This window comes from Cygnus olor, chromosome 5 (genome assembly GCF_009769625.2).
Source record: "Cygnus olor isolate bCygOlo1 chromosome 5, bCygOlo1.pri.v2, whole genome shotgun sequence".
Taxonomy (NCBI): domain Eukaryota; kingdom Metazoa; phylum Chordata; class Aves; order Anseriformes; family Anatidae; genus Cygnus; species Cygnus olor.
In genome coordinates this window covers 30,584,443-30,597,466 of record NC_049173.1, presented here as the reverse complement: position 1 = coordinate 30,597,466, position 13,024 = coordinate 30,584,443, and the positions used below count along the sequence as shown (strand labels likewise).

At 42.2% G+C, this 13,024-nt stretch overlaps 1 protein-coding gene across 1 annotated transcript; it reads right to left on the bottom strand.

Annotated features, from left to right (window-relative positions):
- Positions 1 to 2,577: 2,577 nt before the first annotated feature.
- LOC121070603 (olfactory receptor 1020-like) lies at positions 2,578 to 3,507 on the bottom strand. Its single transcript, XM_040557987.1, has one exon. It carries the CDS (start codon positions 3,505 to 3,507, stop codon positions 2,578 to 2,580), a length of 930 nt encoding a protein of 309 aa, XP_040413921.1.
- Positions 3,508 to 13,024: the final 9,517 nt, after the last annotated feature.

The window sequence follows — 13,024 nt, the reverse complement described above, 5'->3', positions numbered from 1 at the left end:
AAGTACTTAGAAAGACATTACAGAAAACTTAAGTCTGACAAATGTCTGACGATGGTAAATATTCATCCAAATGGTTGCTTTTAAAAATTGTATTCCAATTAGCCTCTCCATGGTCTGTTCTGCAAAGACCTGATAACATTAACAAGAATATCTTAATCAAAACTTCCTCTCCTTGAGAATAGCAGAGCATTTACACTCTGTTGCTCATGTTAATGAAATATGTGCATTATAGGAAAAGGTAGTATTTCTCTCACCTGTGCTAGGCACCACTCTGAGACATCGTCCTCTCTGTTATCCAAAGGATAAAGCTAGGTATGATATCTAAAGCTAAAGGTGTGAGAAATAATTTTTAGATAGATAAGATTAGGTTATATGAATACAGTCTTAAGAGCTCAGGTAAATATAGGCCACTTTGTGAATGATCTACACAACATCTGAATTCCTCTTTCCAAAATAACTTTTGGGCTGACCAAATTGTACCTGAAGCACCTGAAGGGTAAAGAGGGATATTTCCAGCTCTTCCCACCAAAAATGTTTCCTGCTTTTTGAGGTGTCAGAACCACTCACAGAGAGGATCTCAGTTTGTATTTCATGTGGTAAGTTTCTGTCTACAGCCCCAATTTCTGGGTTTTGTATACCCCATCTCTGCAAAGTTCAAAGGAAAGTATTGCAGCATCAATCTTAACAGAAAACAGCAACAACAAAACCAACCAACCAAACAAACAAAAAAATCAAAATTTACAATTCTGCATCCACTTCATTTTAGATGGAAGTTCTTCTTGGATGTTTCCTGAGTTGGATACCACCACATATGAGAATAAAGCCATCCAGACCTCTTTCAGGAATGCAGTCTGGTTAAACCTTTAAGCTTTTTAGTTGTCTCTGCCTTGCAAACTTAATTAAAAATAAGAGAAAAGAGTAGGGTAATGTAGAGCAGGGTAATTCACCAAGCAGCAGCGAGCTCTATATTTGTATACTGCAAGCAAAAATAGCCAACAAACTAGAAGGAAGAATAACAAGGTTTGGTGAAGTTTTTAAAATAAAGATTCACCCTCTCTGATAACAAGAGTCTCAGTGTTTGCAAACTCTTTGACATTCACCTATATCTACTCAGGCACGTGGTCTTTAGCGTATCCGTCTCTCGGGGATGGGGCTCTGGTTTCTAACAAGCTCCTTTGGGGGAGGAGGGAGAGGATGGTGTGATAAGTTCTGGCCCTGGTGTCCAAGTGGCATCAGTGGGCAAGGGACAGCTCAGGCCGAGTGCCCAAGAAGGAGGAAGCTGCACTGCTGGACAGACCCACACAGCCTGAGCTGTGCTTGCTCTCTTGTGTGGACAATGATGCAAGGAAGTTGCAGAGTTGCACCCAAATCACAAATGCTTCTGTGTGTGCCTTCAAGGAACAGTGAATGTCCTTTGGAATTAATTAGGATGAGCAGAAATTAGGATGCTTTTTCTCCTACAGGTTTGCCAGGTAAAGGGGAAGGATTGCTGGCCCCCATCCCAGTGTTGTGGGCCCTTTCTTTGTGTGTCCCCTTCTTTAATGAAGCTGTAACTTGTAGAATGGCTGTTTTTTTGTTGTTGTTTTTGTTTGTTTGTTTGTTTTCAGAAACAAGCCACTACCAGCTACACAGGTGATGTGTGCAGCATTGTCTTTCAACTGTGGAAACCAGATCCATGCTGACTTTTTAAATGAAACATGCCATTTGGTTTTCGTGGCACATGTGAGCCGTGAGCTGGCACCTGCACCTGTGACACCAATGTGTATCATCAGATGCAGTCACATTTGTCTCACCGCTGAAGTAAATGGCACCTAAAATGAACGTAAAGCACTGCTGATGGTGAATGACAGCTCCCCCTTGGTGCAGTCGCTGTGCAGAACTCATCTTTGATGCTGGCCACTCCCAGAACAGTTCATTGCCATTTCTAGTCATATTGTCTATGCTTTGTCCTTTTAAGTGAAAATGCACACTGAAGTGTGCCAGCCTGCGGAGGGATTCCCTTCTATATTCCAAGTTATAGCTTGAGATCCTGACTTCCACTGGATTTCTCACTTGTTAAGTCAGAAAGAAATGCACGCTTTCATTTTAAACATTTTATCTTATATTTTCAGAAAGCAAATTCTAAATACACTTATCTTTCCAAACTGCTCACTCCACTCCACCAGCTCAGCTCTAATAAATAACTCACAGGTAACAGTGAGGGATTTTATTGGAGTTTAGGGATAAGATCAATAATTTCACAAGAAAAATACGTATTTATCATTATAAAAAAGTATAAATCAAGAAAACTATGGTTCATATTTCCTGTGAGATTCTGAGTGATTTCTTTCTATCGGTTGGTGACTGTGAAGTGAAATAAAGCTTGAGGTTCCCCCTCCTCCTGGTTTTCTTCAAAGGAAGATGTGATTATGGGGTCTATTTCTCAGGGCTAAACCCTGTAATTCACTTTTGTGCAGAAACTATGGAAGAACCTACATAAAGTTTTGAGGTCTAGGGAAAAATACATTTTTTAATGCAACATGGGCTTTCTCACATGAGATAAACTATTCATTTCACAGCTGGTTTACCTTCTTAATGTTACCAGTGGCTTAACACCTTTCTCCTGCTCTTGACAAGAGCGTCCTTCACCTCCTTGTTCCTCAGGCTGTAGATGAGTGGGTTGAGCATGGGGGTAACCAAGGTGTAGAACACAGAGGCCACCTTGTCCAGGCTGCCATGGCTGGATGCGGGTTGGAGGTACATGAAGAAAATTGTCCCATAAAACAGGGAAATGGCCATCAAATGGGAGGCACACGTGTTGAAGGCTCTGGACCTGCTCCCTGCTGAGTGCATCCTCAGGACAGTGTGGAGGATACAGATGTAGGAGAGCAAGATGACCATGCCTGTGCCCACCGCGTTTATGGCAACAGTGATGAAGATGACTATCTCACTGCTGTGGGTGTCAGAGCACACAAGCTTTAGCACGGGGCTGGCATCACAGAAGAAGTGGTTGATCTGGTTGGGTCCGCAGAAGGAGCCCCCAAACGTGCAGACCGTGTACACAATGGCGCTGAGAAAGGCGACAACGTAGGAAGCTGCCACCAACTGCTTGCAAATGCGCCTGGAGATGACCACCACGTGGAGCAGTGGGTTGCGGATGGCAACGTAGCGGTCGTAGGCCATGACAGCAAGGAGGTGACACTCAGCAGTCGCAAAGAACACAAAGCCATGGAACTGCATCACGCAGCTGGCAAAAGAAATTGTTTTGTTCTCTGATAACAGATCTGCTAGCATTTTGGGGGAGATCACTGTGGAATAGCAGATGTCAGTAAATGAAAAATGTGTGAGGAAGAAGTACATGGGAGTGTGAAGGCTGGGAACAGCCCAAACCAAGACCATAATCCCAATGTTCCCCACCAAAGTGAAAACGTAAATCAGTAGAAACAACCCAAAGAGAGGCACCTGCGCAAACGGGCTGTCTGTAATTCCCAAGAGGACAAATTTAGTCAGCGTGTGATTTCCTACCATGACCAGGTGTTACCTGCTGAGGCAAAAGGAAGAGAAATATCAAAATGATAAAAAAAATAAAAGTACAGAGTTTCAGTGTTGGGTCATATTTCCCTGTAATCAGTCATCAGTTTAACTACTACATCTTTGTATATTCTGCTGTATTGTCCAAACCCAGATTATCTATGTTGTTTTTTTTTTTCCTTTTGAAGTGATTAAAAATTAATATGGAGTGAGTTGGAGTGAGACAAATGATGATTTTATTTTTTTAACCTATGCCTGGACACTTAAAATTATGTTTTGTTTGTTTGTTTCTAACACTTGTATTTTTGTATTTAAGACAACAATCAGGTATTTATTCAACTTCAGTTTGACAGAAATGTTGAGTTCCCACAGCTTGTGTTCATAGATGAGTTGGAAGGGAACTTTCCCGTGATGGAAAAAAAGCCTGCAGAAGGTATAGTAGTTTTTACAGGAGATTCTAGGAAATTTATAAGTCAGCAAAACTCAAAATGGAAAATACAGTTCAGCTTTAAAGAGCAAGGCCTATGTCGTCATGCATTTTTAGAGCTTCCAATTGATTCTGTTTTGGTGATAGTGATTTCATTTCAGAAGACACCTCAGAGCAGCCTTGTAGACTTGCACATAAACCTAGAGCAAGAAAAAGTCACAGTACCAGTGAAATCACAGATTACATAATGTAATTATGTTCAGACATTTTCCTGTGGCTTTTAATTATTATTGTGGTCTTAAAATCACATTTATCAAATTATTATATTTAATTTACAGTGGATAAAAGTCACATTGGTAAATTCATGATTTATGTCTTTTTGAGGTCCAGCACATCAAAGCATCCTTAAAAAAAAATAAAAATAAAAAAGGAGCATTAGGTTAAGATACTTACTTCAAAAACTGAGTAAATTTTAAAACATACTGATTCCAGAAGCTGGTTTGTAGGTGACTATATTCCTATTCTGCTGACAATTGGAAATGTCACATTTCTTTATAACAAAATAAGACCCCACCTTGTTTAACACCTGCATAAATTGATTCATCTTACTTTAATTGCCTAAGTAAAAGAAAAACAATTTGTATAAACCACTGCTCCCTCTTTTTGTAATGAAAACCTACTTTGGTACAGCTGATTTCTGAAGGAGCCCAAAAAAAGGCGGAAAAGAACATGAGCAAGAAAGCCAAATGCCTAAACACAGGCAGGGCTCTGCTTTGTCACAGTGCTACAGCCCCTCCTGTGCTTTTGCAGCTACCAGGTGGTGGAAGACAAGGATTTATGTCAAATGCAGCAGAGAATATCGTGGGTTGGCAAAACCTCCATTAACCGGCAGAGAAGCTGTGGGGTTGTAACTTGCCTGATGTGAATCAAGAGGCGCTCCTTTTCGGACTCCAGCAGCTCAGCTCCTGTGTGAGGGAGCAGTAAATACAGCCCCTCGTACTACCATGGGAGAAAGCCCCCAGGGCTCCTCACGGCACGATTTACCAGAGCAAAAAAAGAAAGGCTGGAATGCATTTCCAGAAGTCGTTGTGCTGCTGCAGGTGTCTGAAAGACACCACGTGGATAAGCCATGGCTGAGCACAGGACACAGCAATGATCATAGACAAGCTCAGCAAGTGTAGCCTAGATGCGTGGGGGGTGAGGTGGGTTGGCAGTTGTCTGGATGGCAGAGCTCAGAGGGTTGTGCTCGGTGTTGCAGTCTAGTTGGAGGCCTGTAGATACAGGTGTCCCCCAGGGGTCAGTACTGGGTGCAGTGTTGTTCAACTTATTCATCAATGACCTGGACGAAGGAATGGAGTGCGCCCTCAGCAGGCTTGCTGACGACACAGAGCTGTGAGGAGTGGCTAGTACCCCAGGGGGCTGTGCTGCCGTTCAGAGGGACCTGGACAGGCTAGAGAGATGGGCCAAGAGGAACCTCATGAAGTTCAACAAGGGCAAGTGAAGGGTCTTGCACCTAGGGAGGAATAACCCCAAGCACCAGTACAGGCTGGGGCTGACCTGCTGGAGAGCAGCTCTGCAGAGAGGGAGCTGGGAGTCCTGGTGGAGGCAGGCTGACTGGAAGGGAGGCATCAATGCGCCCTTGTGACCAAGAAGGCCAATGGTACCCTGGGCTGCATTCAGAAGAGTGTTGCCAGCAGGTCAAGGGAGGTGATCCTCCCGCTCTACTCAGCCCTGGTGAGGCCACACTTGGGGTATTGTGTCCGGTTCTGGGCTCCCCAGTAACAGAGGGACACAGAACTATTGGAGCGAGTTCAGAGGAGGGCTATGAAGATGATCAGAGGACTGGAGCTCCCGTCATATGAGGACAGGCTGGAAGAGCTGGGCCTGCTTAGCTTGGAAAAGAGAAGACTGAGGAGAGACCACATCAATGTACATAAATATCTGAGGGGAGGGTGTCGAGAGGATGGAGCCAGTCTCTTTTCAGTTGTGCCCAGTGACAGAACGAGAGGCAACAGGCACAAACTGAAGTACAAGAGGTTCTGGCTCAGTATGAGGGGGCACTTCTTTACTGGGAGGGTGACAGAGCACTGGGACAGGTTGCCCAGAGAGGTTATGGAGTCTCCTTCTCTGGAGATATTCAAAACCTGCCTGGATGCCATCCTGTGCAACGTGCTCTAGGTGATCCTGCTTGGCAGAGAGGGGTGGACTAGATGATCTCCAGAGGTCCCTTCCAACCTCGGCCATTCTGTGATTCTGTGATTCTGTGATTCTGACACACCGTGGCAGTGATGACCTGTTGACCATGCTTCTGGGATGCCAGCAGACCATGCAAGGGTTTCAATCCGACCTTGCCTCTACAAAATGGAAATAGATTAGTTTCAGATTTTCCATAGCCTGTTGCTGTGCCCCCAGGGATGCATAAAGCACAACTGACTCCCTTCTCTGGAGCTGCTGATTTCCCTCCATTGACCCTGGATGGCCCACTGTGCCAGCTAGCATGGGCTTGCTATTGTCTTCAATAAGTTGGCAACATCTTGTCTTAAAATTTGGTTCAGTGATCCCTGTGACTTTCAAGGCTTAATTTTCTTTCTGACTATCACATGCATTTTTCCAAAGCCTCAATATGGCAATCACTTTCCAGTGTAAAACTGCATTGTAAATACTCTAAATATCATGACAGCCAGTCATGCCTAGTTAAGTTCAAAATTATGCAGTGTTAATACATAACCTTAAGTGATAACACAGGCAGAAATGTGTAAAGGGGAAAGTAGAAATCATACTTCTCCAAATCAATGAAGATGTTGATCATCATAGTCTCTATGTTAGGTTCATTTGCACTGTAGATGTTCAGATTTGGTAGATATCCATAATGATCTATCACATATACTGCACACAAACATATGTTTCCAATCAGTGTTGGTTCCCTGTTGCTCCTGGGGCTAGTTGAGAACTTTGGTCAATCTTTCCAACTTGTGTGTTTCCATAATTACAAGGTGCTAAGATGCTGCTGTTTCTTGATGATATTACAGCAGTTCTTGACCTCGGTGTATCCTTTCTCCCAGAAGACAGCCCATCTCAAAGATTAAGGAAGTAATAGCTCCACACCTCTATCTTTCTCAGAATCACCAAGGGAAGCTTGCAATTATATCTGAAGTATAGAAAAAGTAAAAGAGATTGGCCTGGGGCGATGTGCCCAATGAGGCTGTTGGCAGCTTATCCCAGCCAGCTAAGCTGGAAAGCAATAAACAGTGAAGACAATAGCCTCTGGGAGGAACATTCATGTGTGGACGTCTAACATCATGTAAAATTAAGAGAGAAAAAGACTAGGAATAAATTCGTTTCTCTGAATCTCTGATTTATAAAGCAAGCTAGAAGGCGGAAAAAAATAATATTTTAAAGTCAATGATTGTGTGAAATAGTTGTTCAGACAGGTAAGAAAGATCAGGTTAGAGGCAATGTCAAAGAAATGTAGCAATAATTGACAACAGCAAAAAAAGCCATTTCTCTTTGAAAGCATCTTTGCCAACTGTTATGAGGTACACTGGGACAAACACATTTGTTCGGAAGAAATCTTTAGTAGGTGTCTCTCTCCCCAGAGACAATCCTTTTTCGGAACATTCTTATTATTTCATCCTATTTGAAATAGGCACACACACACTTTCAGATTAATTTAATAGGATATTGCCTTATTTTCTGTATCGTTGCTGTTCTAATTTTCCTCAGAAGTAAAAAGGTGTAGATTCTGGCAATATCTTGTGAAAGATCTCCTCAGAGAAACTAATAACAGAGGTGGGCACAGAAGTAGTTAAGACTGAAGAAGTCTAATTCTTTTATAAGAAAACAGAAGAGGTGGAATCTAAGGTACTGTTCGGGGGGGTATTGGTGAAATTAGTGGAGAGCAGGAATACAGGGCAGTAAAAGTCTTCACAGTTAAGTAGAGGACTGGATTAGGAAATAAAGAAATTGGCTATTGAAGTATACCCTAGCCTGGTATGAGGGCAGACTCTGGTTTTCTCATTGAGAAATAGGAACTATTTTTGTATTCCCCTCAAACTTCCACACTTAAGAAATACAAAGATAAGTCACAATTCTTTTCTGAATGAAAGAAACAATGCTTTACTCTCTAACTTTAATTTAGCATGTTAACTAGTTGTTTGAAAGTACTTAAGAAGTTACTGTTTGCTTAAAATGTTAACTTATGATAGAAATAAAGGAAAAAGCACAATTTTTAGGAAGTCACCAGCTAAGCTGCAAGATACAGTCTTGCAAAAAAGTATTTACCTCCTTCTGTTCACATAGCTGTTCTCATGGGATGTGAGCAGTCATTGAAATGTAGAATGTAGTTAATTTTCCAAAGTAGTAACTAACTTTGTTAGTAATCACCTAAAAAAAACAACAAACCAAACTAAACCAAACCAAACAAACAAACAAACAAAAAAATTAGTTTTGTTTTTGAGCATTTAGAATAAAATGTCCTGAGCAGCAAATTCCAATTCTGAGCTACCTGGGATAATAAGTCTTTGGGACATTGTCAACATGGAAAGCAGAGTGGTTGCTGATACCTCTCCAGCTGGAGTGTTATCAGAGCAAATGTTAATGAATATGGGTTTCTCTTCCCTTAATGCGGTGAAAACTGCAGACAGACAGAAACAATGTGCATGGAGAAGACTAGGGTGATGTCAAAGGAAAAGCTTGTTTTATCACTTTTTTCTTTGGAATCAGTGTGTGAAGGCAGAAGTTGTATTTAAAGCATGGTTGAAAGTGCTTGAGTGGCCAGGAGACATGGGTCCCTGCATCACTGGGTGCTTGTGGACCTACGGAGCAGTCTGCCAGGGTGTCCAGCAGTGTTTTGTTAGAGAGCTTCATTATCTACAGAGCATGGGATTAAAACCACACATAATTAAGCAAGGGATGAAGTCAGTGTGCTAAGGATGACTGATCTCATGGAAGCTGCCATCTTGCATGAGAGCAGTGTGTTCTTGCACACTGATGGCTTTGGGAAACCAGACTAGTCACAGATTTTATGTTCAAGGGTTTCTTGGATTACCCTGGCCTCCAAGCTACCCTCTTTTGAGTTTTCCTGCTTATCTGTCACCATGGTGGTGGGTAACCTTGGCATTGTCTGGCTTGACTCCCAACTGCATCCCCCTGTGTATTGGATCTCTGCTTCTCCTCAGCTGTGACACCCAAAATACTGCTGAGTTTCTCAGCAGCTGCCTTGTACAGGTGTATTTTTATGTTGCATTTGTAATTGGAGTGTTACCAAGTGGTCTGGTCTGGGCTTTGGGGTTGTCAGAAGGAAGCTGTGGCAATTTTCTGTATATCATTGGGCATCTTGTATTGTGTCTGGCCCTACCAATGTGGGATTAACTTGTACCTTTGCCTCTAGATAGTTTATTTTGTAACAGAAGAGGTACAATGTATCCTTGAAGAACTGCCAGAGGTAGATTTGTGAGGAAAATGTGCTAAAATTTCCAGATTGCTACTGAATGTTTGGAGGCTAGCATGTGCTAGGTATCCTCGTGGATCTGCCATTCATTAGGCAACCCCAAGTCACCAATATTTTGAAGGAAATACAGTGACAAGGCTCAACCTTCCAAAAACGAAACATTTGTGAGATTTCTGCTAGTAACTCAGACAGTTTTCCTTACTTCTCAGTCATTTTTGACCTGGTAGACTCAGGTCATCATGATAGACCTGTTCTTTGTGTTTCGGTATTGTTTATTAGCATGGTGGATTAAATCCACCAAATGGAACCTATCAATTTCAGGTAAGCCTCAATGCTGGAACAAACGTTTTCACAGCTGCTGAAATCAGCTGAAGTCACGGCAAGTGTTCCCTGACAGACTTGTCATGGGGCTGGTGTGCTGGGAGGATGCCCGGGTTATCTCCGCTTCTGCCAAGAAGTGAGTGCTATGGGCCCTTTCTTTATGGCCCTTTCCTTGGGACTAAGCCACCAACTTCATTGTAATGGTTTCAGTTTACTACCAGGCAATCCCTGCTCCAGACGGGAGCAGGCAAAGGAACTTTGAATATGGTGTGTTTCCTTAAAGCTGCTGGAAACAGGGAAATTGGAATTTCCCTGGGAATCTTCCATAATGACCCATTCAAGGATGTATAAAGGTATTTTAAAAATTACTCTGCTGCACTTTAATCTTCATAATGCTTTCTATAGCAAGTAAATACCTCAAATGAGTTTAATACAGAACATTAAATATTGGACAGTGACAGTTCCTAAATGTGCTATTTAATGGAATTTTTCAGTATATATATTCAAACTGAGGATATACAGTAAAGCCATGGTGCACTAGTTGTAATGAAATTAATACTTTTTTTTCTTTGTTTTTTTTTTTTTTCCAAACAGTTATCTATTACATTCACATGAGATTTAACTGGCCAAATTTGAGTTTAGTAGATAAATATTGCATCTGACCTTAATCTTCCTCCATAGCAGGAAAGAAAGAGCAAGATCCTTGTTAAATTAAACAAATTAAACATGCATAAAGGCATAGCTTTCTCCCTACAGAAAATGTAGCATGTCTCTGACATTTCTTTTCAAGATGTTTGAATCAGAGTTGCAGTAACCCATCCAGCCCATGGGTCGTATCACTTTGATAAGTCAATATTGCTGCCTTTCACTTTATATGCTATTTTAATGTGTGATTTTTTTAATTGCAATTCCGCCTTTCCATTTCTGCCTCCATTATAAGATGAATGTTAACAGGACAAAAATACTTAGATATAGCAATACATGACAACTGCAAAACTAATACAACAGATATAAATAATTTAGTGATAAACATTTCAAAAGTTCATACCTGATTATCTGGTAAATGTATGTGTAACTGCTTTCCAAAAAAAAATATGCTTTTCCTTTGTCATTTTGCAAGAAAGAAAACTAGCTTATCTTTTAGAAATGACTCATATGTTTTTCCTTTTCTTTTCAAGTAGGGTATGCTCTGAGCTCTACCTGGAGGTGTGGACAATAGTGGGAACAGAATTGCAAAACATCAGTAAAATTAGTAACCCCAGAAATCCCAAAATATAAACTTTCCTGTGACAGTATTGTCATTTGTAGAAATACCTTTTGCTCAATGAACACACTTATCTGGGGTCACCTCTGTTTTGTCAGCATTTGGGTTGCTGCTTCATGTGGCTCTGTGGCTGCTGCCTGTGCTGGCTCTGGTCTCCAGCACCATTTTGTGTACCCAAGGGTGTCTGCTGGGCTTCAGCTGCCCTTCCAGAAGGTTTTGGGTTTCCAGCAAACCCTGCAGGGTTTATGCCAGAGCCCCCCCTCTGGTTGTCCAACCAAATTGCACCTTGGACTTCCAGCTGGAACAGAAGCTGGTACCTACAGCTCATGTGGAGCTCTGTACATCATGCTCATCCGTAGCCAGGTGAACCCAAACCTGCCCCAGGTGTCCATCTCAGCAAGTCCTCAAGACTCTCAGTAGTACTGACGGAGAACTTCTCCATCAGTGTGACCACGTGGGTCTCTCCTTTGGATGTGGAAAATCCCTCTCTGGGCTCTACTGAATCTACTGATGCACCTAATTCCATCTAAGAGGGCATCAACACAGAACTAGCAGATACAGCACAAAATGTTGGGAGACTTGCTTCCTTTGGGGAGCAGGAAAAATGCATGGTGGGCACTAAAAAGTCCTGAGCACCCATGTCTAAGCTACTAAACCACCACCTTCATGCCTACTGATTGTGAAAAGAGCCTAAGTCTTATATATCTATACAATGGATTTCTCAACTGATAGATGAGGAAATTCCACCTATGGAAGTCAGGGATCCAGACACGAGCTGCTAGTTATATAGTTTCTGTATCCGTGCAATCTCTTTAAAAACATGAGCTGCTATTACTGAAAGGGAAAAAAATCTATAGTGAAATTCATGTTATGAATTGGGATCTCATTAAGATGTTTCAGACACTGAAAGAGTGATACTTAAGTATGTTGCGCTGAGGTGAATTACACTGAAATTGCTGTGAATGTGCTATCCATTTTCTTCTAAACAAAAGTTTGTTTACAGAAAGTACTGAATTAATACCATCTCTTTCCAAAATATACTGAGATCGTTCTGATCTTTCAGTAGAGGTGGAGCAGTAGAATGACCCTGCTCTCTGTTAAAAGGGGGGAAAAAACAGGCTGCTGAGTTGTTCCTGGGAATATCTGGAACATAGAAAAAAGGTTTAGAGGACTGCCATCCTCAGTCATGTTCTGACAGGTGGGTCCAATACAGCCCTCCCCGTTCTTAATTGTCAGTAGTCTGGAAGTGGTTCAGGCTCATTCATTGTCTGGAGGCTTGGGCCAGCCGTCATCACCGTGATCCCAGCCATCTGCGCAGGCATCCAGCCAGCACCGATTACTGCAGCATAAGCTGCTTACAAGAGGTGTTTGAGATGCTTGGAGTAAATTGCCCTTTGGATCTACCTTCCCATCTTGCCCTTGGTTTTCAGAGGGGATTGTGAAGAGTAACTCGTACTCATTGGGATCTCTACCAGTTCTGTCTCTTGAGGTTACCAATTGTTGTCACAGGTTCTTGATATTTGTGACAACAATGTTGCTGTAGTCCAGGAATTAGCATAGGATTTTGCATCATCCTGCATGCATAGTTAAGCCTTTGTTAGTAGTTCAAGCTGTTATGACTCATGGACTCTCAGTAAGGAGCCAGCAGCATACAACCAAGACTCGCTTCTCTTAGAAACCTGAACTGTAGCCAAGACAAGGACAAACACCCCCTCCCTGAGGAGGGGTGTCTTTTGCCCACAGAGACTTGCAGACAGCCATATAAAGGCAACACGTTGATGTAAGTGAAGAACTTCACCTGACAGAAATATGCACGAGGCTCTTGAAACCTCAGGAGAGATGTTCTTGTTTACCTGGAAACTGTGAGGATGGCTTCAAGTTTTAATCCCCAAGATTTACCATGCATGTTTCCTGAGTCTGTAGTTCCATCCAAAGTGGAAGACAAAGTGGCCTCCATCCACAGGTCAAGGTGACCGTTCCCTGAATGGTCAGGGTGAGCTCTGTTGGGACTGTCCTCCTCTGGTGTAAACCTCTGCAGCTATACTACCTTCAG